This window comes from Dipodomys ordii, unplaced genomic scaffold, assembly GCF_000151885.1.
Source record: "Dipodomys ordii isolate 6190 unplaced genomic scaffold, Dord_2.0 Scaffold20, whole genome shotgun sequence".
In the NCBI taxonomy this organism is placed as follows: Eukaryota; Metazoa; Chordata; class Mammalia; order Rodentia; family Heteromyidae; genus Dipodomys; species Dipodomys ordii.
In genome coordinates, this window is record NW_012267236.1 from 23,499,012 (window position 1) to 23,525,772 (window position 26,761).

Sequence of the window (26,761 nt, forward strand, 5' to 3'; positions counted from 1 at the left end):
GTTCCCTCACAAGGGCTTCAGGGACTTCAAGTCACACACATTCCAGTTTGGCACTCACAAGTGAACCACAACGCCAGTCTCAGACACGATTATTAAATGAAGTGTGAAACAAGATGCCCTGTCAAGCTTTCTAAAGCAAGACGCCAGCTCCTAGCATCCTGTGCACACAATGGCTTCTGCAGCCCGAGCCGCCTTCATGGAAACGTACTGTGGTCATCTGCCTGACACAGTTCCTCCAGCAACCACCTCCTCAGAGCCCCAAAGGAGACCGAAACAAAGGTGTGTCATCCTAATACTCAGTGCCAGGCTCTGCTTAAACCATAGCCGGGAGTGGAGAGCCAGGAGCGTGCGCTGAAACGGCTGACCCCGTGTGTGACCCAGGACCCTCTGAACCGGCTGATCCCCTGCGCGACCCCAAGACCCACCAGGGTACAGAAGATGCACTGGCACTGGGCCAGGGTGGTCATCTGCTCCACCGGATACTCCCCGAGGCACAGCTTGCAGGACACCAGCGGGTCGAGGGCCAGGTCCCAGGTGGGCCGGTACCTTGCTGTGGTCATTGCAGAGCAGCCTGGAATGAGACACGCACACGGTCAGACCTCCCTCCGATGGCCTCCGAGACAGACGGCAGCCCCTCCCCGGCGGTGGAGGGGCCCAGGCTGCTGTTGGCGGGGAGGGGGTGTTGGACACTACTCACTGGGGTCCCCTCAGAGGTTTAGCCAGGGGACTGTGGGCAGGCTTTCTTGTTTTTCACTATTCTGGTGACTTTTCCCGTCCTCCCCCTTGCCTATCCCTTCAGTATATGCAATTAATAATTACTGATGCCGTCTGTCAAGCCCCGGCAACCTCAGCACAGAACCTGTGTTCCAATACTGACTGCTATTTGGTGGGCCGTTCCAGGCCCCCCCCCCCGTCAGTGAGGCTGGTCCACAGCCCTCTGTCCCCGCACATCCCTTCCTTCCCCACTGGCTGCCCTTCACTAGCCTGGGCTTCCAGAAACAGCTCCCTCCAAAGGAAGACTGCTGCTGCTTCTCTCCTTTCCTCCCGCCTCCTCCCACCAGTTCTCTAATTTAAACTCATGCCTTGTGCTTCTGAAAGGCAACTGCTCTACTCCTTGAGCCACAGCCCCAATCTTCTGTGCTCTGGTTTTCAGCTAGGGTCACACTTTGTTTTCGTCCAGGGTCAGCCTATGACTGTGCTCATCAGTCTGCCTCCCACATAGCAGGGATGACAAGCGGGCAACACCACACCTAGCTTGTTGTTTGAGATGGGGTCTTGTGAACTATTTTTACCCAAGCTGAATTAGAACGTTAATCCTTCCATCACTTCTCCTTGCCCCTTCCCCACTCCTATCTGCATCTAGATTTAAGATTTTCTAGAATATCAAACCCCAGGACGGCATAGGTATGGGGTAGATAGGTTCACTTCTCAGATCCAGGATGCGTAGAGGATACCTGAAAAATAGATCCTCACCCCTTTATCTACCCAGGACTTCTCCAGTCATATTCTGAAGCACCAGCAGCATCCAGTGCAGTTACCTATTGCCTAGTGCTTACATGCTATTACCAGAGCTTGCTAAAGGCTGTCTTTCCTGAACCATGCAGTCAGTAAGCCTGGAGGGGTAAGGAAAGACAGACGGAGAAGACACATGTCCAGCCCACAGTCAGCACCTGACCATCCGGTGTTCCAGTCATTCCCAGGAGACTGCATGAACAAATCTTTGCACTGGGGATAATTAATATTCATACCTTGAGTCCCGGTCTCTGAGCCTCATATATTTATTTTGTATCTGAAATCAGTAAGTTTGTGTTTCCTCATTCCAGGAGCCCCTTCTGTCCAAACTCATGCTTCCCAAACTCTGGACACTGAGTAAGATTCAGTTAAACTTTCCTATGGACTTTCTGGCCCTGCTATCCAAATCTTAGGCCTGTTCCTTAGCTAAACTCCCTCTCTCTCTGGGCAGAGCAATGAAACAGATTCAGATGGCAAAAATATTCACATTCCATGCTGGGGTATGAGGTCACAAGACACAATACAAAGAAGATTTGTCTCATCTAGCCTTGTGTATGGAGCAGAGGGCAATGCGCTCAATGACAAGGACCACATGCAGAGGAAAGGGAACGGAAACGCTGACATCCAACTGCAGCCACCAACACAAGGAGCCCTGGGGTCTTGGAGACTCAAAGAGGAACCCAGGAATTTCTCACCCACAGATCTTCAGATGCAATTCAGGGTAAGAAGTTAGCCAATAATACAAGGCAGTACAGGATTGCATGCTGAATCAGTGCTAAAGATACTTGGTAAAGAAGACAACGTCGAGGTCAATGAGGCCTGGGTTTTGGGGGAGGTTGCCTTGGGAAGAGGAAGTAGCTATCAAATCAGGAGGAAGTAATATCTAATAGCTTTCACTAGACCCAAGGAGCTGAGCACCATGCCAGTTGAAAAATGTGGTCAGACATTTGCACACAATCTCTGTCTACGGCCAGCACACACAGCAGCTTAACCACTGCTGGACTCAGTTTATTCACCCAAGATCAGACACCAAGGTGGACTAGCTCATCTTCTGGAGATGGTGTGGAGCTCAAGAAGTCCTGCTCCCTAGTAAATAGTCAATAAAACCCCCACAATGTCCAGCTAGCTTTATCACTTTGTAAGAAAAGACCCTAGGAGGCTGCAGAGTTCCAAAACCAGGTATGAGATCTCGCTGTCATTTAGGTTAGCTACTCCAAAAACAGGAAAAGCTTGACATGCCTTCTCAAATTCTATCAACCAACACGCCCTGGGTATCACTGAGCCCAAGTCTTTACTTAGGGCAAAATGCCCATAAGTTCTTGCCTGGGGCACTCAGTGGGAAGGGAGGAACCTGCTGGACCTGAAAAAACCCCCAGTGAACAGATAAGACACAGTGGCCCAGGACAGAGGAGCAGGAGGGCAGACGCGTGAGAGGCAGGAGAGAGAGGACAGGGCTGGAAGTGGAGCAGCAGCTGTGAGGGTGGACTGGCCTCTGCACACTCTCAGAACGGAGAGGGACCTGATCTGCAGGAGGCCCCATCTCCACTGCTGTAGGACGATGGCAGAAATCCAAACGCCTCCAGGGTGGAACCTCAAGATAAGTAAACAAGCATCCTAACCTGACTAAAGCAAGGAGACATCTCAGAGGCTCAGCTGTCTGGGGTACAGGAGGCCATCAGCTCTGACCCCAAAGTGACGTTCATGTCAAACACTTCTCTGAACCTACTACAGCACTATTACTAAGAATATTATTATTTAAAGTGCCCTCAAGGATTTTCTTGGTCCTGTGTACATAGAATACTTTCTCTCTCTCTCCCTCTCTCCCTCTTTCCCTCTCTCTTTCTCTCTCTCACACACACACACATTTTTCCCATTTTAATTCCCCTATAATTCTTTCTCCAAGTATCATCTGTGAAAGTCCACTGTAAAAAGTTTGTTGAGAATGTTCACGTGTCCTAAGAGGGCTGATAACCTTCATTGAAAGTTCCAAGGCCCTGGGCAGGCTTGGAGAACACTCAAGGTTGGAAGTATCCCTGGGCTGTGGCTGCTTACTGGCCTCTCTGCGCTGGAGGTGGGGAGGGGCAGGCTGAGGCTGTCAGTGCTGGGCAGGCACAGGGTCCCGTACTTGGAGTCCTGTGGTATTGCTTTCAGGAGAGAGGAGACGGGCAGACTTGGGTTCAAGCTCTTTCTGCCACATGGTAATGGGATTTTAGAGAATTTCTTAACCACTTAGTTTTTTTCCCCTCTGTCAAAACCTACATAGAATCACCACAGGTGTGGACTTGTAGAGAGTGAGAGAAAAATAACATATTTAACATTTCTGGGCATCTTATCAGCTTGGGAAGTTGGGAGATAGGAGAGAATGAGGGAAGGGGTGACACTGGTCAAGAAGCACTGTATTCATAGATGGCTGTGTTAAACCCATGTATATGATTACCTAAAGGCAATAATAAAATAAAGAACGAGAATGAGCTGTAGATTAAATCCAGAAGAAGAGCTGCACTGAAGGGGACTGACACGATACATTTGTCTTTTTGAAACCAATGGCTAAGATCCTTGGAGAACCATACCTCGGAGTCCCGGAAGCCTCAGGTGGATGAGTCTGGGCCCACCCCTGCAGGACATCAGCCCAGAAGTCACTCAAAGTGGACCGCACAGTGGCAGAAGCCCCTCTGGGGGGATGGGGATGGGGGGAGATGGGGACACTAGCTCCTCCAGGGTCTTCAGGCCCCCCTCAACCTAGAGGCCTCTGGAGAGCCTGGGAAATCCCAGGAGCAATTTCCCACCTCATGAATGCCTTACCCTCTAGCCCAGCCCACTGCCCTTTCCGCCTTGCTTGTTCCCAATCCCCTGTCCCCCAAAGCTCAAAGCCAGGCTCCTCTTGCTGTTTACAGCTTCTCAGAGTGACCCTGGCAACTGGGAGGCCCGGACCTGTCTGGCTTCCTTTCTTTCTGGAATGTAATTTCCACTTGAGCCCCAAGGGGGCTCCCCCCTTCCCTAGGCTCAAGTGCGCCCCTGGCCTGGCCAGGGCTCTGGCACACCCCCACACCTGCACCTGAGGCAGGCCACCTCCCCATTTCGGGGGTTACATCTGTCTTGATTCCCATCTGGTGTCTGACAGTTTTCTATGCTCTGCTCAAAGCCAAGCTTCAGTCGGCAACAATGATGCAGGCAAACAAGGACGTATTGTGCAGGCATATCACAGAACGTCCCTACACACTGCAGGACCTTCAGACACGACACAGCTGCACCCTTGTGAGAGGAATTTGCTAACAGAATCACAGCACCCAGGAAAAGAAAAGAAAACATTCTACATTTTCCTACTGTGAATGTCAAGTCATAAAAAAACAACAAACTATTTTAAGAACATCTGGCCAATTACAAGATTATTCAATTTAAGCAATTTGGAATGTCTAGAAGCCAAGTCACTTTTGAAGCACGGTGGTATGCAGAGAGCTGTATGTGCACTGTGACACGAGACCTGTGCACACGAGAACAAGAGAGAGCTGGAGGAGCTGGCGCCGGTGCCCGGTGCCTGCTCAAGAGGCTGAGAGATGAGGCCTGTGGTTTGAAGCCGGCCTGGCCATCCACATCGGTGAGACTTTTATCTCTAATTAACCACCAAAAGCTGGAAGTGCAGGTATGGCTCAAATGGTAGAGTGCCAGAAAAGCTAAGGGACAGCACTCATGCACTGAGTTCAATGGCACAAGAAAAGGAAGGAAGGAAGGAAGGAAGGAAGGAAGGAAGGAAGGAAGGAAGGAAGGAAGGAAGGAAGGAAGGAAGGAAAGAAGGTAGAAAGGAAAGAAGGGAAGAAGAGAGGAAGGGAGGGAGGGAAGGAGGGCAAGCTGGAGGAGACAATGCCCTCTCCTTGTAACAGCATAGCACTCGGTCAGTGTAACATGGGTGAGGTCTTTCCACTCTCTCCCCCTTAAAACAAAGCTGGAAAGGAAGTCATCCCCAGCCCCACTCCTTGCTCATTCCACTTCCTCCCATTCTTGCTTGTCCTTCTCCTTGCACACCACTTTCCCAGCCCTCCTGGCCCCCAGGCCAGCATCTGTCCCTGGAGCTCTGTCTTAAGTCTCTGCATGTGGCCTTCTAGGTTTCTCTTGCTCCTTAGAACAGCAGCAGCAACATCCCACGGGAACTTGCTAATTTGCAATTTCCCGGGCACCAACACAGACTTACTGAATCAGAAATTGAGCAGAACAGCACACCAAGCTGTGTTTTTCACTGTGAGAGCCTGGCTCCCAGTGCAGTCCGTCAACCAACAGTGTGGGGTCATACTACTTGAGAGCATTTCCACCCACATCCATCTGATTCCAAAGTCCACATGGGCTCAAGGTCATCCGATGCCCGGCTCCTCAACAGAACCAAGAGTCTGGGCTGCACTCTGCATATGAACAGTCATGACTCTGTGATCAGAACTCTTTCTGGTTCAGTGAGGTTTTCAAAGTTGTCAATATGTATGCTTGCTTCTCTCTCCACAATTGCAGGAGAAAGTTCTATGCGCCATCCTCCTGGAAGGGGCTTGTCATAGGAAGATGATCCAGAATGTGAATAACGGTATGTGGAGTGACATCCACTTAACATGCCTTGGGTCTTGAGCTATCGTTTGCAGACATCACTCAATTATCTGCACAGTGGCTCTGACATGCCTCTGTTGGGTGGGAGGTGACAGATAAGCAAGAGAGGCATCCTCAGGATAGTGGAAGAGAGCTGGAACTATCCATAGGTTTAGCTCAAGATTGACACTGAGGGTTCAGAGAGAAATATTTACAGGTATGTGATTCCACACTGCATAGTCTTCCTGCTTTGTTAGCTGAGAGAGCACAGAAACAATGCAAGGAGCTTGCCTAGGGTCCAGATTCTGAGACTTGTACACTGGGTGGTGCATACCTGTAATCCCAGCACTCAAGAGGTTGAGACAGGAGAATCATGACTTTGCATCCAGTCAGGGCTAAAGAATGAAATCCTTCTTTCTTCTTTCTTTCTTTCTTTCTTTCTTTCTTTCTTTCTTTCTTTCTTTCTTTCTTTCTTTCTTTCTTGTCCATCATAAGGCCTGAACTCTGGGCCTTGGTGCTGTCCCTGACCTCTTCAGCTCAAGGCAAGCACTCTACCATTTGAGCCACAGCACCACTTCCAGTTTTTTGGTGGTTAATTGGTGATAAGAGTCTAATGGACTTTCCTGGCTTTGTATCACGATCCTCAGATCTCCGCCTCCTGAGTAGCTAGGATTACAGGTGTGAGCCACTGGCGTCTGACTAATAGTGAAATTCTTTCTCCACCAAAAAAAAAAAATAGTGCCTCAAGTTTAAGGAATCAGGGTGCACTGGATACAGAGATATTAGTAGCAGCACCAGGGCAAGAAATATCCCAGGTAAGTTTGTAATGCCACAAAGCCAGGATTACCCACAAGAAACAACACCCTCAGTGTTGGCTCAGAAGCCAGTACTGAGAGCTCTTGATAGCTAATGCTCAACAACTAAGCAGCAAAGTCCTATGAATCGTAGCCCTAATACAAAGAAATGTCCACTGGATCAGTAAATATTAGAGGGAGAAAGGTGTATGTCTTACGTGGGAACGATCTATGTGGTTTTGGTCACCGCACTCTCTTCCCTGGGGGAGAGGGGGGAGTGGGGTGGGATCAGGAGGTAGTGCACCAGTCTGCCAGGGAACAGAGGGTGGATGAGGGAGGAAAGGATCTGATGAGGATTATACTTTACCTCTGAGGTTCAGCTCCCCAAATACCCCACCCCATCATAGGCGAGGAATCAAACAGCGAAGAGATCCCAATTCAAGATGAGCCTTCAAAATACCTAACCAACCAATACTCCTCTCAGCTGCCAAGGAAGTCTGAGAAACTCATCACCCTGACTCCTGAAGCAGACAAAAAGCTGGGCAAAAACTAAGGAAGTCTAGACACAGAAATGAATAATGTATCAATACTCCCCATTGATGAGGACAAATGGACTTTAGTCATGGATAATCCCAGAGGAGAGGGGATTCCAGCAGAGGAACTCTCTCTGATATTCCTGCATCACACTTCTGCCTCCAGGCGGTGGTAGAAAAACCTATTAATCTAAATCTCAACCTCCCTAAAATAAAAAGGTTACTGTTTAAAGCATGAGTCAGGGGCTGGGAAGGTGGCTCAGTGGTAGAGCGCTTGCCTTGCATGCCTGAGGCCCTGGGTTCCATTCCTCAGCACCACATAAGAAAAAAGAAAAACGCCAGAAGTGGCACTGTGGCTCAAGTGGTAGAGCGCTAGCCTTGAGCTGAAGAGCTGAGGGACAGCGCCCAGGCCCAGAGTTCAGGCCCCACGACCGGACCCAAAAAAATAAAAAATAAAACATGAATCAGGTGTGCTTCTAGGTCGATTACCCCAGCACTGGGCACGGGGAGGCTGGAAATTCAAGGCTGTGTAGTGAGCTCCAGGTTTGTCCTTGCTTGAGAAATATTTCAAAGCAACAACAACAACACTTGGCTCTTTTCATTTAAGTCCAAACAAACCCACCAACAAGCAGAATGAACAGGAAAGAGTAACATTTTAATTTTCTGCTAATATTGTTACAGCCAGTACCAAAAAAAGCAATCTAAGAAAGCCAGCTTAAATGTAGTTGAAGCGGTGACTTTATTAGCCATTAGACTCCTTGGGATTTTGATGTGCTAATGAATAATGAATGTTCAGTCCTGAAAGGGTGCACAGTAGGACTCAACTACACCATGAAGCAGCTTCTCTAGCCGATGCTAAGAAAGGAGGTAGTGCTTTGTCACCTCATCCCAACAAGCATCTCCACATTCAGGTGTTTCAGGGAGCAGGGGAATCAGTCATAAAGGGTAACCAATAGACCAGAACAAGCTGCCCACCTGCCTTGAATTCCATGTTGCTCAGGACCAGATGGTGACAGATTCACTGGGAAAACAACCTCTGGGATTGAGCAGAGGCAGTGGGTGCTTTTTACCTTCAACATACACCTGTCCAGATGAGGGAGCAGGTGAGTCATGCTAAGATCCCAAGGTAAAGAGCAACTTCCATGAATCCACATGGAAATGCAGAGTAGCTAAGTGATGTCTCCTCCCACACACAGCCCAAGCGTTTCCTCCATCCCACCTGGAGTTCTCCTTTCCCATAGAAAGCAAAGAGGAGCTCCAGGGCCCCTGTCACTGCACATGAGGTAACCTCAGATGGACACCTATGCACAGGACAGAAATCTTAACAGATTGACACACCAAGGTTTTTGACTGTGAGTTCGACTGGATTGAGTCACACCTGGGAGATTCATATAGTACACTTCTGGGCATGTTTGTGAGGAGGTTCTCAGAGATGATGAGAGAGGGCTCTGACCTCATCAGTGGTATATTCCATGGATGGATTCAAACTTTCAACGGAGTACGAGGAAATCGTGGGTCTAGTGGGAGGCAGGGGTCACGGGGGACTGCGTCAGGAGAATATACAGTGGCCGTGACCCCTTCTTGTTACTCATTCTCTTCCAGCCACCGTTGGAGTGAATGAGACCTCTACCCCTCAACACCCCACCGCCATGATATTCTGACCTCTCAGACTCAGAGCAATGGAGCCAGCTGACCACGAGCTGAAATCTCTGGAAGCAGAAACCAAGCTAGATCTTTTTCTCCTTTCAGAATGAGTCTCTCAGGTCTGTGTCATGGCAACTTGACAGAATCGTCTGGCCCACACACTGAGTCTCTTCTTGGGGCCTCAGTCCAGAGAGTGGGAGCCACCCTTCCCCAGAGTGCAGATAAAACACTCCACGCACGAGCTCAGCATTTCTCGGAGGCCTCAACAGGATGGTCTGCTTCCCACAGAGGGCCCCAGACACAGCCAGCTTTCTGACCCCCATTCAGGAATGAAACGCAGAGGAAGACAGAAAAGCCCTATTATTCCAACTCCAATTCATGTGCCCTGATAAACATTACGCCTCAGCTGCTGCCAGGGAGCAGCACTTTAAAACAAATCAAACACCAAGACATTAAATGTTAATGTGGAAAGGGATCTTAGGAGCACCCCTCCTGGCACACAGAATTTCCTTACCTCCAGCCCTTTAGAGACCTGCTAAGAAGTCGCCACCACCCACCTCAACACCACTTCCTTCTCTGTGGTAACGAACCACCCTCACAGCATGACTGCAAACCTGTCAGCTTCAGTGACACAGTTACAACTGCTGCTGCTTTGCTTTCAGATCTGGCACGAGGAGAACGAGGCGGATGAATGTCTGCAGAGCTATGATAAAGCCTGGACAGCCAAGGCTCTAACGTTGATCTCATTCTCATCACTCTGCTACACAAAGAACCATTTGTAGGGTGCGGGCAGGAGGCTGGGGGGAGGGGCTCCGTTCTTCCTTCAGCTGCAGTTTTTGTAGTTCTCAAAGTCAGTGTTTGTGAGCGTGGTTTAGAACAGGCCTGTGGCCAACTCAGCACGGAGCACAATAGTGGTTTCCTTCAATGCACCAAACACAAGGCCTGCTGCCCAGGCAACAGCCTGGGAAGTTCCTGGGTTTGGAGTGTGTCAATCGTGTAGTCCATGGAACAGGATGTAATGGAGGCAGTGGGGGTAGGGGTGGCAGGTCAGGTGGAAATGGACTCAAGGGAGACTCAAGCTCTGGAGATGCTAACCATGCAACCCCCGATGCTCACTGTATACGCAGGGGGACCAGTGGCCTCTCCTGCACTAGGAATGCCGTCTTCAGACTGCTGGAAGCCAAGACCATCTTTAAGTCTCAGAAACTCTCCTGACTCCAGCCCCCTCGAAGTCGCATGACTCAGCTGGTGGGTGAAAGGAGAATGGATCTCAAAGTATGGAGGTGGTAGGACCGTGAGGGAGAGACAAGAGAACAGTTAGGTCTAGGGATTAAAAGTGGTGGACATAACATATGGCAGATAACAAATGTCTTATATAATGGTGCTTCTTGTTCCCATAGTGCCTTGGGCTCCTGCTTCATTGCTGCTTCTTCCCATAATGCCATGGGTGCTCACTCAACCAATGAAAAGAGCAAGGTGACATCTGCACAAGCCATCAAGCAATCGACACAAGGCCGGGAGGAGGAGATGGGGGGGGCCTGTACTATAATGACCGTCCTCCGAGAGGACCCCACTGGATTCCTCTTTGGGCTCCTGTGGAACGGAGTCTCCCTACTTTCCTTTGACTTTGAAATAAACTTACTCTGTGTACCTTAAACATTTTCCTGCCTCTAATTCCTTAAAGGCCCAAACACTGATGACAAAGACCAGGTCACAAGGATGCACCCCTGTGAGCTGTGTAGACAAAAAGACCTTTTGGGCAAATCCAAACTCAACAAGTCTCTTTCATTCTTACTCCTACATTCACATGCCTCTAATCTTTCTCCTCAGTCCTTGCAGGTATTAAAAACTGAACAGAAAGTTTCTAGAAAGTTCTAAGCACTTGTAACTACAGGATCAGAGTCATCTGCACCCACAGAGCAAAGCCTAGTCATCTTCACTAGCCCCTTGTCTAGCTGAACACTGGCCTTTGAAGAGTTCATCGCAGGGAGAAGGGGAAAACTTAGAGGTACAAAGTGCCAAGCTCTCTGTTCAAGATAGCTGTGGAGAGACAGTGGGATAAAGCTTTTTCCCTTAGTACTAGATCTTTTACTTACCTGATAGAAATCTGCACCAAATACAAAGCAAATTACCTATTACCTCAAGTTCCAAATTTCTTATCAAGTGTATTCTGCTGCTGTGGCTTCTTAACAGATGGAGAGGGTTCAGAAGAGGCAGGAGGAGACAACTCCAAGGGTTGAAAACAACTGACTGATGCTTCAAGTGAGGGAGACAGAAGACTCTAGAAGGCTCTCCACAACCCACAGCAGAAGCTCCAGACTCAATGAGGAGTTTAACATGAAGAAAGAGGAAGAGGAGAAGGAGGAGGAGGCAAAGGAGGACGAAGAGGAGGAGGTAGAAAGGAAGAAGAAGAGGAGGAGGAGGAGGAGAATTGATTCTATTCCTAGAGTCCTAGGCCAAAACAAGCCTGACTTCAGGGAGTCCCAACAAATGAGGTCCATCCACTGGCCCCAGAAATTAAATGGAAAAGTAATGATGAAAAAACAGGAAAGGAACTGAATCCATATAGCCGTAATAGGAAGACAACGCCATCAGAGGACTCACTCAGTGAGCTTTAGGTCTCAGTGGAAGAAGAAGTGGGCTTACTGGCTAGAGGTCAGCACGAGTCCTTGAGGAAGCTGTGCTTTGGTTGGTCACTGCCTCAGCTTGGGTCACAGGGAGTCATGGTGTGAAGGAAATGGAACTGATGAGGGAGGAGGAACCTCTACTTGGTGCTGAGGAATTTGTCCCTGCTCAGATTTCAGACTCTGTACTCTGAGGGATGTTGGTCTTTCACACCTGTTTTCCTGGAAGGGGGTGATGTGGTCTCTGTGACCTGACACTCTTGCTGGGGGGTAGGGGTGGGCAGATCGGCATGGGCTCATTTGCCTTCAGGTCTCCGCTGTTCCTAAAAGATGTAAGGCAGTGACTGAAGTCTCCTAGGTGCCACACCCAGGGTCTGGATGCTGTAAGAGCTGGCGTGTGTCAACCTATTGGGAATATATCGCCGTTACCTTGATGTCCTCAGCCTTGAAGGAGAGAAGTTACTAGCTTTTGACGAACGCTCCTAATGGTTGCCTAAAAGCCCAATGGATAAAGTAGAGCAGGAATCTGACTCAAAGTTTAAGGCAAGGCAGACGGATACAAAATGTGTAAGAGGCAAATTAAAAGCTGCTTTGGCTGGGCCCGTAAATTCACTAAAAGCAGAATAGAAGCTGAAGGCCCAGCCCCTGCTCTGCACCAGTGTCCTCTGAACAACCATTCTCTCCTGTGGTCACTTTGTAATCACTGCCAGGAAGGACAAGATTTACCACTGATATGCGTCTTGTGATGAAAGAAAGCAAGCTGGTCCTCAGACAGGCCATGCCCTCTGCTGTCCCACGAGCTCCGTAGAAAACATAATACACGGGGGAGGGGGCTGGGTCTTCAGTGGAGATTCTACTCACCTGGGAGATTCTACTAACCTTACCCCCCAGGGGTAAGGCAGAGCCATCGAAGGCACTTTCCACTAGGGGGAAAGGGGACAGCCCAGGTAAGAAACTGAGCGGCTGTCCCTCGAGTGCGGTAACAAATGTGGCTGACATGAAGGTACTCTGAGGGAAGACCTGCCAGGACCGGGTGTTCAGGCAGCGTGGGGACAACAGCAGGAGAAAGACAGAGTCAAGAGTGACTCCAAGACCTCTGCCCGAGGAAGAAGAGAGCTGCCAGTCTGCTCTGAGAGAGTCTGGTGGGATCCAGGTCCTCACAGTCTGTGTCCTCCCTGGGGACACAGCATTACCACACCGGGCAGGCTCAAACCTGAAAACCACAGGCCAGGCTTCTCTCTCTTTCTCTTTTCCTTCTATTCTCCCCTTTCTTTCCTTTTATTCCTCCTTCTTTCTTTTTTTAGATTTTTGGTACTGGCCACAAGGACTATTTTTTTTAAAAGAAATGTTTTAAAGATAACAAATCACAAGCAAACAAAGAAATCGAGACCATGGCAGCCTAAAATATTTGCCCCCTTGATCCTCCACAGACCTCTGTCCCCCGGGTCTGACCCCACGTGATCACAGGGTCAACAGAGAGAGTCCAGAAGGAGGCTCCCAAAGCAGAGGAAATTCCAGCCAGAAATCCTCCAGGATAGGGGGTGAAAAGTCAGGGCCAAAGAAAGGCAGCCGGACACCTGCATCCTGAATCCCACCCTTAGTATTTTCCTCACAATAAGAGGCCCTGTACAACCTTGTGCAGTGTGGGAGAAGAAAACAACTGGGGATGGGAGGTCCCCTGTCTGGGTCCAGCCAGACACACAGGGATGGCAGGAGGCTCCATGCAGACGGTGAGCTTCCGGACCTGCTCAGACCTCCGCACCTGCTGCCTGCCCACCTTGCATTTCCCAGACCTAGCATAGAGCTCTCTAGCTCTCCAGGCCCCGAAGGGATGAGCTAAAAAGAGCTCACAGCTCAAGCTCTGAGCTTCCAGGCACTTTTCTTTTTCCTTTTTGCATTTTCATAAACATGTATGAGTTACACCAACAGGTTACCATTGTGATTATGTCCATACATGCACACAAGGTAACCCAATGAAATTCATCCCCGTATCATCTTCCTCATTCCCTGTTTCTGCACTTTTTAAAACAATTTCGATAGGAGACTTCTGAAGAAGAGAAACCAAACCTGGAGGGTTGAAATCCCCTTTCTGCCACTGGAGCCCTCCCAGAGCCCAGGGACTCCCACTGGGGGCAGGCAGACATGCAGATATGCAAGCACACAGGCCACCGAGGGGCCTGGGCCTGTGGTCCCATCTCCAGAGCTGGAAGCAGTAACCGCTGGCATGGAGCAGTAGGAGCAAACCCCACTGGGGAGCACCCCTGTTTCACTGACCTGGAGACCACAGGCTCTTCTAACACGTTCCTATGCTATCGTCCAAGCCAACCCCTCTTTCTGCATTTGTGTGCAGCCCCAGCTGACTGCTAATCCCTCTCAGTTAGGACCTGTTGCACCACAGATAGGCAGAAGTAGAGACCCTACTTCATAGGGTCTCAACTCTTTTCCAACGTAAGAAAGGTCTGAGAACCATCCAGATGCCCTTCATTCTAGGAAACAAGTAAAATGAGCAAAGGATCCCAGGGTGGCTCAGCGCTGGGATGATTACACCAGTGATGTTTCCAGATGGCACAGCCGCTCTGTGAACGCGTCCAGTTTCTCAGCTCTCTCCTGTCACCGGTGTAAGACAGTCCACACCTCCCAGAGCTCTCTGCTCCTTCCACGGCTGTGCGCTACAGAGGTGTACTTGTTTATTAATTGTTTTTTTCCTTGTCAAAAACGTAGGCTCCATTAGAAAGTCAGCAGTCATCTTGCTCTTTAGAAAAGAAACATGGCTGTGTTTTGGTCTTTCAATTCCTGCCTTGTTAACTAGGTTAGAAAAAAATACTAGTCCCCCTGCCCATGCCTGCTCCTTTGGAGAGCATGGTGACTCCTGGTGGCTCATCTGTCCAGCAGCCATGGAGTTCAGCAGGTGTGGTGCCCGTCGCCTCCACTGTTCACAAAGAGGGGAGTCCCACTGCATGCAGCAAGCCGCGTCTGGCTTGCCCTAGGTTCCCCACGGTACCAGCCGCCTCTCCCGAGTTAGTTCCTCCATTTGGGGTATACATGTCAAAGCGGGAGGGCTCAACACTTTTCTGTGAAAAGCTGTCGGAAGCAGCCAGACACACTCACACTTATCAGACTTATCAAAACACCAATCAAGAAAAGGGGAAAAACAAGCAGTACTTGTTGGACCCAGAGAAATGATCAAATTTATCCAATCAGAACAGAGACACTTCAGGCTATCACAAGACAGCCTAACTTGTCCTTTGTCACAGGTCACTTCCCTGAGTAGATTACCAGGAGACAAACTCCAGATTCTCTCTGACAATGACAGGGCCTGCTGTGGCATGATCTAGTCCCCTGGCTTCAACGTCTCTGTGACTGGTTTGTTAACCAACACCTGAACGCCTGCACTGGTTACTCTGCATTACCCTTTGAAGTCCAATAGCTTCATTATCAATGATTTTTTAGCTTTTATGATTGGGTGCTTATTAGTAATTAAGATTAGAATGGAACAAAGAATTCAGAATTGCCAGTCACGACTAAACAAGTATTTGGTGAAATAAAGTCAATGAAATTGATAACAGATTGTGAATATACCGGAATTAAATAAATTCAGATACCATGGAAAGATGCAAACATGATAGTCTCTAATTATTTTCACAGGACCCATGTACTCATTTTCTGATAAACAGTATCATGAGATAGCCTTAGAATAAGCTATGCTTTCCAATATTTGTATTCTATTTTCTGTTTTGCAATGCATCATCAACCCTAGAGAGAGATGAAGTCAACTCAATTATCTTCACTTAACAGATAAAGAACCGCAGCTTAAGAAAGACACCCTTCCACCCAACAGCTTCCCAATGTAAGGAGTGCCAAATGCAGAACTGGAAGCCTAACACCCCTTCCACACTCACTGTCTACCAACTGCCTAGGGAGCACGGCCTTTCTTTCACAAGCAACAATTCCTTTGCCCACACAAAGGTGTGATTAGCCAGATTTCACCTGTAGATGCTGCCTTTCTAAGTAAGAAAGCAAATCCATCTCTTTTAACTTCTCACAGAGGAAAAATCCTTTCTCCATCGTAGAGTCCTCCAGAGTCCTCCAGGAACTTAATAAGGCCTTTGGCATATGGACACTAGAGGAAGGTCACTCGGTTGATCATCATGTAGAAATTAATCCAGTGCTCAGAGCTCAGCCACACTCCCCGACAAATCCTCTCAAACAAGGCTAGTGAATGTGTGTCCTGCTAGCTAGGATGGTGGGGGCTGGGGGTGAGGATCTGCTATCTACTTGGAGTGAATTTGCCTCTCCAGAAGGAAGGCAGAGGTATGGAAGGCTGCAGCATCAGTTTTCTCTAGACAGGATTGAGGACCACAGACGAAGGTCTACCTGTCACAACAACATTCTACCCCATCAGAAGAGCTTGTCTGCCATCTCTATTGTAGAACCCATATTCCAACCTGCACCAAGGCAACACCCATGGCTGCCATGTCCCTCTAACTTCTGGCCCTGGCCAAGGAGAACCCAAGTGTGAGGAATTCATAAGAGGATGAAGACACACTGCACCAATGGTGTAAGCACCCTCGTGTCCCTCTTTCCTGGGTGGCCGTAATCTCTCCTATTCTCCTTCTTTTGGGGGATGACCCTATGAAACAAGACTAGAGAGAAAAACAAGCCAGGAAACTTACTCAAAATGAGTTCCGACATTTTGACAACAACCCCACAGGTGCAGAATGAGAGCTCTGGCTTAAAGAAAATAGTCCCAAAGAGAAGAAAACCCTGAACCAACAGTCAGGGCTCAGACTGCATGACCAGCTCAGCATTTCCTGGGTGTGAAGCTCTGTGCAGAAGCCAACCTGGTGGGGGCTGAGCATAATCAGGTGAGCTGATGCAATTTTTCCTGAAGAAAATCAGCTGCAAACTTCCAATTATTCCCAAGGAAACCTCAGTGACAACCAGGGAACAGTTTCCAAGGCGAGATGCCTTCCTGCTGGGAATACCTCCTGGGGATAATCATGTAAGTCTAGAAAGCATATTTATTTCCAGCCCTGTTGTAAACTTGAGTTCTTCATCCTAGAACAGTGGCGAGGTGGCCTGGGCTTGGAGCCAGCCTGGGGAGGGGACACAGTTGTGGAGATGGTAATGAGTCCAGTGGGAACAGGTGTTCCGGGGGGCCCACAGCTCCTTGGTCACTTGGGAATCATTAATACAGCTTCAGCACAAAAATAACAAGCCCGTGACGTCCCAGCAATGTCCTCCTCGCTCACAAGCTATCAGAGGCCAGCTATGAGCATTCTGACATGAAGACCACAGGGCCCCCTTTTCTATGTCCAGTGTGAAGAGCAGGAGGGGCAGGAGGCTGGGATGTAGTCTGCATCTGCAAGGACCCCCAACCAGCCTGACACCTGCAATGGACATCTGCCCATCACTCTCTGGGTCCCTGGGAGCTCCAGTAACTCCAAGTGGTGATAAAAATGCAAAACCATGGTCCACACCCATGCAGCATGCCCACCCACCAATGCTTAGATTCCATTTCTCTCTCCACAACCTGACTCTGAGAGGGCAGTAATTTCTTCTTACTTTGTTCACTACTGTAGTCCAGCACCTGCACCAACTATGTGCCCCATACAGACCAGTCGGCAAATTTCATTTGACATTCCAAGACTCTCCACCTGCCAAGAAGCCCCAGCTGCAGCCTAAAAGCCACCTCCTCCAGTATACCACGTGCCTCTCTCCCGGTACCAGCAACCGCTATGGCTGGATAGCACGGACTGTGGGGGATAATGCACGACATGCGCAAAGCAATATGGTTTGATAACTGCTTACGACAAGGTGTGATTTTTGTCCACAGTGAAATAAAAAAGCTCAGTAAACAAAGAATATTGAAGCTCAATGTTGAGAGGGCCCAGTAAACCCACGTGGAAAGTAAGGTGGGCATAGTCACCTACACGTTAGTGTGGTGGCCTGGCTCTCCCTGCTGGCTACCATTTCAGCCCTCGGCCACAGCCTGTCTTTGATGGGCTCCGTGTGCTGGGTGCAGCTTTGGACCGCTCTGCCACTCTGTTTGCTGCACATCCATGCCCAACAGCCTTTAAAACCATAAGGATGTTTTTGCAATTGTAATGATTTGGCTGCAGCCTTGGAGAAAGTGACAACCAAACCTACCTAATGGTCAAATGTAAGAAAATACCACCTGAAGAGGCAACATTGATCAAGACATTTTAAGATGTTTACATGCTTTGATGGTGTAACTGCATTTCTGGGAGTTCATCAAAATATTAGAAGTGTGTAAATGTTCATTACAGCGTTTCCTATAATGTGAAAAGGCTGGGAGGCGATGGGATAGTACTTTAACATCAGACCAGTACAAGTGGGAAAACACACCAGCATGTTCCAACGAATGCCATTTGGAATATACAAAAGGGTGCATTCCGTGTGGGATCTAGGTCAGTGGCAAGTGAGAAAAAAGGCCATGCTATGCTCCTCAAGGGATCACTGCAGACAAAGAAACAGAGAAGGCCTGCACAGATAAAATCATTATTTGATTAAAAAGGAGAGAAACAGCACTACTTTCTGCAATATTTCTTTATAGCTATAAACTTCAAACCTTGAAATGCTAAGTCAAGTCCAAATTAAATGTAATTTGAAATCCAATTTCAAAACTTGCAAAAATATTGCACAAAATGGTCATCTCCCTAATATTTACAAAGCATTAGTAAATGAAACAGTAACAGTTTTCAAAGACAATGATGAAAAGAGCAAGATAACATCTATGAAAGTCATCAGAAAAGAAATGCAAACATACATCTATCACAATACCATTTGGAATGGGCAAAGATGCTGGGCCACCTGTGCTGTTGGTAAGCCTGTGGGGCATCCAAGGAGTCTGATCTCACAGGGCGCAACACAAAATAATATGATCTATGAACTGGGGTCTGTGTCAATATGTACCCAAATTTTACCTATTTACTCACCGATGGACCAATCTCACTTCTAGGCATTTGACCGATGTATGTAGTCAGTCATTATGATCATGTTCCTAATCCAAGAGACTGCAGAGAACCTAAGCAGAGCTGGGTGTGGTGGCTCAAGCCTGTAATCCCAGCAACATGGGCGATAGAGATCAGATCATGTTTTTTTGGCCAGCTCTGGTAGAATAAATTCAAAAGACTCCATTTCAACGAAGGCTGAGTGCTGTGGGGTGCACCTGCTAGCCCAGCTACTAGGGAAGCGTGATGGGTGGTCGCAGTGACAGGTACCTGTCCTCCCCAGTGATGCAGGAAGGAACAAGCTGGAGAATCAGAGCTCAGGCCACCAGCCACCAAGCAAGACCCTACCTCAAAACCAGCCAGTGCATGAAGGGGCTGAGGCATGGCTCGAGTGGCAGAGACCAGCTAGTAAAGTGGGAAGCACTGAGTTCAAACCCCAATACCACCGAGAGAGAGAGAAAGAGGGAGAAAAGGAAGGAAAAAAGGACAAGAAAAAGAAGGAAAAGGAGGAAAAGAACCCATAACAAGATTCTCAGTACATATCTTTAAGTAAATTATGGATATTTCAAAACTGATGATAATTATCTCTAACTTTTCTTCTGCCCTTAATTCAGTCCAGGACTCACTGGCCTCCTCATCCCATACACCTACTTGCCTATGTGCAGTTAGTTGTAGTTCAGTAAAGGATAAATCACACACGTGTACACACACATATAGTCACATGTGCACACATACACACACACACATACAAGTTCCCAATAATATTTTGGTGTAAATTTTCTTCTCTATACTCAGAGTTTTTTTTAAAAAAAAAAAGCCTACCAGTATATTTTTGTTCTCCTGCGTGTCTCGTCCTAATTTAAAATCTGGAATTTATTGTTGAAAGGAACAATACACTTGACACTTGTTCTCATCAGAACTGAGCAGTCAGATAAGAGCTAAATTGCTCAGCGTGAAACTTCTATACTGCCAGACTTCGGGAAGAGGTTTTATTTTTCCCATAAGGACAAAACAAATAACGTCAATTCAAATGAGAATTAAGAATTCACAGTCGCTAGCCCTTCCCTTGCTAGAGCTGAGAAGGGTAGATGTTGCTAGCTCCCATACCCTGAGGAGGCTGAGGCATGGAGGATCTCAGGAGCTGGCTGGAGGCCACGCTGTCCCCTGTCTAGGAGCCGGGGCATGGATCTGGGCCCCTTCTGATACTCTATGGAGTTCTTTTGTGAAATGACATTAGAATGCACTCAGCTCTGATTGCCAGAAGGCAGCCATCCTCCTCCTCCCAACAGTAGGCCGCCTGCCTTAATTCAACACTGCTCAATGCTTCTGGTGAGCGGAGGTAAGAAGTCCATCCCATCTTCTGATATAGATTGAGCTGGAGCTGGAGAGGACTGACCCAAGATGAATTAACGAACAAACACTAACCACAACATACGAAGTGCTCACTACAGCCCTCTCCATGAATCCTAATGCCCATGTCCTTCCTTCTAATGATAGCCCTGTTGCAATCCTGAGGCTCAGAAATCATGAAAACTGTAAGTCAGAAAATCATATCTGGAAAGAGAGGGCCTGGCAGAAACGATTCCAGACCCTGTGGCCCTGGGATCTCTGTAGACACCAGGACCCTGACACTGTGGTATGAAAGCAGACACAAACAATATGTAAGCCAATGGATGGCTTGATGCCACTAAAACCTGTTCATAAAAACAGGTGCCTGGCTGGATTCAGCCCCTTGACCACATGCTGACCCTTGGGGTAGATATTGATGATCTCCTGGTGGTGGAAAGGATTGGTCTTGTTCTAATCTTCTCCTTTCTCTTAATGTGGTTAAGAAATGGCTTTCCCTAGACCCCACTTCCGTACCAGAGATTTAATCTGGATGTGAAGATGACTACCTCCACAGGGTCCCCTCACCCCATCCACCTGCAGAGCTCCACAGGACTGCGTGGCCTCAGGCACGGGGGACCTGGGTCCAACCCGGGCCGTCAGGGAAAGGAGAAGGAACGGCTCTCCAGGCCAGGTTGGGCAGTCAATCTGCGGGCTTGACAGCAACATGAACAGGTGATAATGTTAACCCATCCAGTCCAGTCTGTCATTAAATGGTTGGCAATTCTGGAGCCTCAGACACTGCCCAAGCCTAATGCACATCCTGCACGGGGAAAATGTCCACTCCCCCAGATCAGGGAGCATGGGCCCGGATCTAAGCTCAGCCACAACCATGTTGGTCACCTTCGCAAACACCAGCTCATCACTGAAGCACCACCTCAAGCTTTAAGAGCTGCACACGGCCTTGTTCAACCCTCTTAGCAACAGGCACAGGAACTTTCAGATTGATTTTATAGTCTAGAATGAGGGAAAGCAAGGGAAACCAATAGGTAGATTGGAACAAAAATGGCAGACATAAAGTAGCAGATGGCACGTGGCCCATCTAGGCCCTGCTTGTTCCCACACAGGGCCTTAGATGTCTGCCCAAAGGCTTTTCCTTCCCATCATGCCCTGGGTGTCTGCTCAATCAATGGAAAGAGCCAGGGCCACACAAGTACAAGCCATCAAGCAATCAGCACAAAGCCCAGGGGACACGCTGGGGGAGGAGTCCTGAACTATGGAAACCACCCTTGGAGAGGAAGGAGTCTTCTGGACTCCACATTGGGACTCTCTCTGAACAGTTACTCTATTTTCCTTTTACAGCTTTCCCTTCATTTTCAAATAAACTTGCCCTGTCTTCTTGAAACACTTTCCTGCCTTTTAGTTCTTTAATGGGTGGGGAAAGGAATGCAGACCCTAGATGGCATCAGCCGAACTAAAGCATTGTCCAAGGTAGAAAAAGTAACCAGTGGCAGAGTCTAGTGTCAGCAGAGGCAATCCGGTTCCAGGATCCCATTCTTGAAACCCAAATCTCCATCACTCCTGGGCCTGGTGAGTAGTGGTACCGGACATGGTTGATTATTACAGGATTATTGCAGATCATTACATGGTGGTTAGAGGACCTGAATGAGTCTGGCCAGCAAGTGGCCTGGCTAACTCCCCTCTGCTCATCTGTTCTGCCAGATGTGAGCACCTGCAGGCCACCATCCTCTGGGAGTCTGGGTCTCAATGCATCCCTGGAACAGAACCAACTGCTCAGCCTCATTAGTTCACCCAACGATATCACCTAGGATGGTACACAGCCCCAGGACACAGCTGTCTGCCTTGTTAGCTGTCTTCCTAAAAACCCATATGACAAACGGCGAACCTCTAAGGTAAAACAGTCAATCTGCTGGAAGCCAGGAAGGGAAGGAGCCAGAAAGGAAGCTGGTCCCTCGCGGGACAGCTCCTAGCACCACAAGCACACTCCAAGAAATACCAATTAGCCAGTGCACAAAACAAACCACCTGGGGCCATTTCTATCCATCCCTACCCACCTGAAAAGTCCTTCTAAAACAGACAACTACTTTACAAACATTGGAAGCCATGAACATGGCTACTTGGTTTTTTTTTTTTTTTAAAGGGTAAGTGGAGGAGAACATAGAAAGTTACATAATGTCATTTTTGTAGCCAGGGGGAAGTTATCTCCCCACATCTGACAGATGCACAAAGACTCAAAGCTGCATTTGAGACTGTCGCCCAGTGTCGCTGCATGGGTGCCAGCCCTGGCTGTGAGAGATGCAGGCAGAGAAGAGATGAGCCTGGGAGACGCGGAGGCCACTGCGTTGTTTGCTTTTGCTGGGCTTCAAGGGAAGTCGGTGTGCTTACTTGACAGCGTAACTTGCATTTCCTGGTATAAGGCTGCCAGAGGAGGGAGAAATTCTTCCCCCCAGAGCCAGTGCAGAAACAAGGCTCTGTCCCCAAGACCCTCTGCTCATGAACCAAGCTGCAATCTTTCTTCTTTGCAAACTAGCAAATAATAATAATAATAATGGGAAAGAAATTTGCGTTAAGTTCAAAAGAAGCAAAGCAAGCCTCCAGAAATAGGCATTCTGCACTTTCTTAAAGTACAATGGAGAAACAGCCCCAGTCTCATAAGGCGCATTGTGATGAGGTAAACAGAGACCAGGAGTTCAATCTGAGCTCAAACCAGGCAAACACTCAAAATCCAGATGCATGTTGTGGGCATCCTACTAGCCACCCCTCTTTTAGCAACTGTGCACAGAAGCAAGCAGCAGAAACCAATTAGGAGACAACTGCGTGGCTGCTCAGAGCAGAGACTCCAGGGCCACTGACAAGCTCAAATGGCGGCAAGAGGGTACCAGGGTGAAGGGCTGGGGAAATCTTCTTCATCCTGGAGCTGTCTAGTCCTCTCAGCAAACCCCACCTAGGGACTCAGACACCTTCACAGTTGGCTGGCCATGACCAGGTCCTCTGAGTTTTATCTCTGCACAGTTCTTTCCCCCACCCAGGCTGAAGATGGGGTCACCATATATGCCACAATTGGCCATCACCAGGACCCTCTCCTGACCATCCCTCCTCTGTTTGTCAGGCCTTATCATACCAACAACAGCAGGTGGCCTCAGGACACCAGACAACTGGGGCAAAATTAAATTAGGTAATGGTTCACAGGTTTGGGGATGGGCAGGGACACTGCACAGGGCGGTCTTGTTCCAGAGGCCCCGGGGTAACTTCCCAGGGAACAGCTGAGTCCAGCCAGCAGGAACAAGGACAAGGAAGGACAGTGGGAGACAGAGTAAGATAACAAAGTAAGATAACAAAGCCAGGCACAGTGGCTCACGTCTGTACTCCTAGCCACAGGAGGCTGAGATCTGAGGACCATGGTTTGAAGCCAGCCTGGACAGGAACAGCCATGAGACCCTCCCCTCCAATAAACCATCATGAAAAAGCCAAAAGTAGAGCTGTGGCTCAAGCGGTAATGTGCCAGTCTTGAGCCAAAAAGCTACAGGACAGCGCCCAGGCCCTGAGTTCAAGCCCCAGTGCTGGCACAAAAAAGAAAAAAGAAAGGGAGAGAAACATACAGACATCAGACAGGACTAGAAACAGAAAACAGAGAAAGAGAATGCAAGAGATGCAAATAAGAAAAACATAGCAGGAATACAAAATGGCACCTGGACTCAGTGAATAAAACCCCCATCCTCAACACCTCTGTGTCTATGTGTTTTGTTTTGTTTTCCTGTAAATGATTTTGTACTCTAAAATCTGCATAGGCCATAACTCAGTAGCAAGAGATGACCTAAAAACTCTAAGCAGGATGAGGGCATTGGCCACAACGTCTCTGAGCCTGGAACTCACTGGGCAGCAGACACGGTATCCCTCTCTCAGCCGCACGCTCCACTGCAGGCTCTGAACACTGAGGGCAGCATGTGGAATGGACACCCAGCTTCCCTGACAATCCTCGAGTGTATCGGCAGCGGCATGGCCAAGGTGCATCCAACACCATGGCTGACTGCGACTGTAACAAGCAGGCTTGCAGGTGGTTCTGTGAGCATTTTGCAGAGCTGGGAAATGGTGTCTGTCAAGCGTGCGGCTCCCTGGGTCCAGGCAGGCCTTGCCGGGCCAGCCGTCCCTCCTGCCACAAAGCCTCACCACGGCCGGCCGTGCCTTGAGTCCACATTCAGCTGCATGGCTCTTTCCCGTGTCCCAGATGACATCACTGGCTGTCCCAGCCAAGAAGGTGGGGAACAGATGGCCGCTCTGTTTCTGGCTCAACCGGTCAGGAACCTGTGCTGCAGTTAATTCCGACCAACTGCTGATCCCTGCATTCTCCCAGCCCCACCTTTACATAAAGCATCCAGAAAAGGAATCCGTCTATTCCCCTCTCCCCGTCATCCTACAGGATGGGAGGATAGTCTCGTTCTGCCTTGTCTCATGCACATGAGGAAACCCAGGAGGTTCTAGAACACACCTCTCTCAGCCTTCACAAGGGTGCCCCCAGAGAAGACAAGGAATTTGAAAACAATGGGCCAGGATGGGATCTGGGCAGCCCAGCACTGGCCAGCCTTGCTGCTCTTTTACAAGACCATCTTGGTCAACAATCTTCTGTCTTCACCCCCAATTTCACTTTGTTCCAGTCTTAACAGCAATACCCTGGGGAAGAGCAGCCACAGTGCAAGGACACACAGCTCCAAAAACAACTGTCCCATAAACTCCACAGACACAGGAACCCTTCAAGGAGGGTGCCAATCCCCCCTTTCCCTGTGACAATGCACACTTCACAAAACAAAGCCACCTATTCCAAGGATCCCTCAAAAAATAAAGACTCCCAGAATCCAATAGTTAGCACTGGGAGTCCAAAGGCATATTTATGCTATCTGATCATGTGATTCTGCCAGGAACCCTCTGACCTTACCACACTTGGCACAAAGAGGACAGAAGTCCACAGAAGGATCTTCTTTAGCTTTCCCCAAAAGCAGACCCTGCGACAATGGTCCCTGAGCAAGGGATGTATCTGAGGACTGAGTTTCCTGGGAAATTCAGCTACAGACATGGGGAGGCAAGTCAGGCAAGGACAGGAGCCAACGAAGAAGGCATCCTCAGCGGCCACACAGATAATGGATGCTTAACCCCACAGGAAAGCTTGGAAAGCCATCTCCACACCTTGCCCCGTGGTCAGACCCAGTAAGAGAGGCAGGGTCCTGCCAACTCTGTCACCCACCAATTGAGAGAGCTCAGGGACAGGCCACAGGCCCCTCAGAGCACCTCTGTGGCCAGGATGAATGCCAGTCCCACAAGTAGGCCAGTAGGCACTAAGGGGAAGGCCATAGCAGGACACGGGAGTCAGCCACAGAAAGCCCTAGCAGACCTGGACCCCTCTCTTCACCTTCCTCTTCCTCAAGGTTTTCTGTGTAAAATGACATGAGGAGTCAGATTTCTCTTGACATTCTCCAAGTCTGACATGTGATTATTCATGAGCTGAACTAGGCTGCCACTGGAGGAAGAGTGAAATAAATACACAGCCAGGTATTGGTGACTCCCTCCTATAATCCTAGCTACTGGGAAGGCTGAGATCTGAGGACTAGAGTTCAAAGTCACCCTGGGTAGAAAAGTATGCAAGACTCTTGTCTCCAACTAACTAGCAAAAACCTGGATGTGACAAGAGTTCCAGCCTTGAGCAAGGGCATGGGGCCCTGACTCCACGCCTACCTGGAGCAATGTCTACCCACAATCCCCCGCACCACGGTGCCACCCACTGCCTATTCACTTCCTATGTGCTGCCCACAGCTCATTTACCCTTAAATAGAGATAAAATGGGTCCAACATCCCTCATTCCCTCATCTTTATTTACTGTGGTTCAAAATCTCCAGAGCAGAGGCTGCCATGGAAAGGCAGACTGTACCTGAAAATCTGCCTTTTTTTTTTTTTTGGCAGCTACTTGGACAGTCTAGTGATTGAGATCTCTCCACTGACATCTGGTCTTAACCCCTAAGCAAACCTCAGGGAGCAATGGTCCCAAGTTCTGGGAAGACGCGGCTGTCATGCCAGCTCTGGGTTGCTGGGGCATCCTGTGATTGTTTGTTATGAAGAAAACACAGAACATGTGGAGAATTTTAAAATAGGCCAAAGGCTGCAGACAACTGCACTCACACAGCCACCAAACCACTACTGCATCTTACGACTAAACACACAGGGCAAGAAATCGGGCAAGCACAGCACTTGGGAGGCCAGAGATACATCGATTCTTAACAAGGGAACAGCTCCAACAGTGAACATGTGATTTTTGCTATTTGCTGGCTTCTCCCTTTCTTCCTTCTTCCCTCCCTTCCTTTCTTTCCCTCTCCCTCCCTTCCTTCTTTCCTTTTGCTTTTTTCTTTCTTAAGTAATACTAAGTTTAAAAAATCCACAGGCTTCTCAATGCTAAAGATGTCACCTTATCCATTCACCTTTCAAACTCACCATTGTAATTACAGCACTCCCTTCAAGAATCAACACACTCAAAGACCTGGAAAAGGTGCACACAGGGGCCGATGGCCTGATTCTGGAGTACACGTGGCCTTCCAGTAGTTCATTAGCTGTAAGTCCTCGTGGGAGGGCTGAAATGGCCATGGGAATCACATTAGGCTGCTTCAGGAAGCTGATTAAACACACGCGCGCGTGTACGTACACACACACACACACACACACAAAGTACATACAAAACTAAACAATCCAGCAGGGGAAATAATGAATACTTTGCTGGCTGACGAATTTGT

At 48.7% G+C, this 26,761-nt stretch overlaps 1 protein-coding gene across 1 annotated transcript in view; it reads right to left on the reverse strand.

Annotated features, from left to right (window-relative positions):
- Rnf144a (ring finger protein 144A) overlaps positions 1-26,761 on the reverse strand; it is an 87,512-nt gene that overhangs the window by 39,189 nt on the left and 21,562 nt on the right. The window contains exon 2 of the mRNA XM_013013596.1: positions 426-571. Within this exon, the coding sequence (XP_012869050.1) occupies positions 426-560 (135 nt within the window). The 5' untranslated portion in view covers positions 561-571. The remainder of the gene's footprint in view (positions 1-425; positions 572-26,761) is intronic.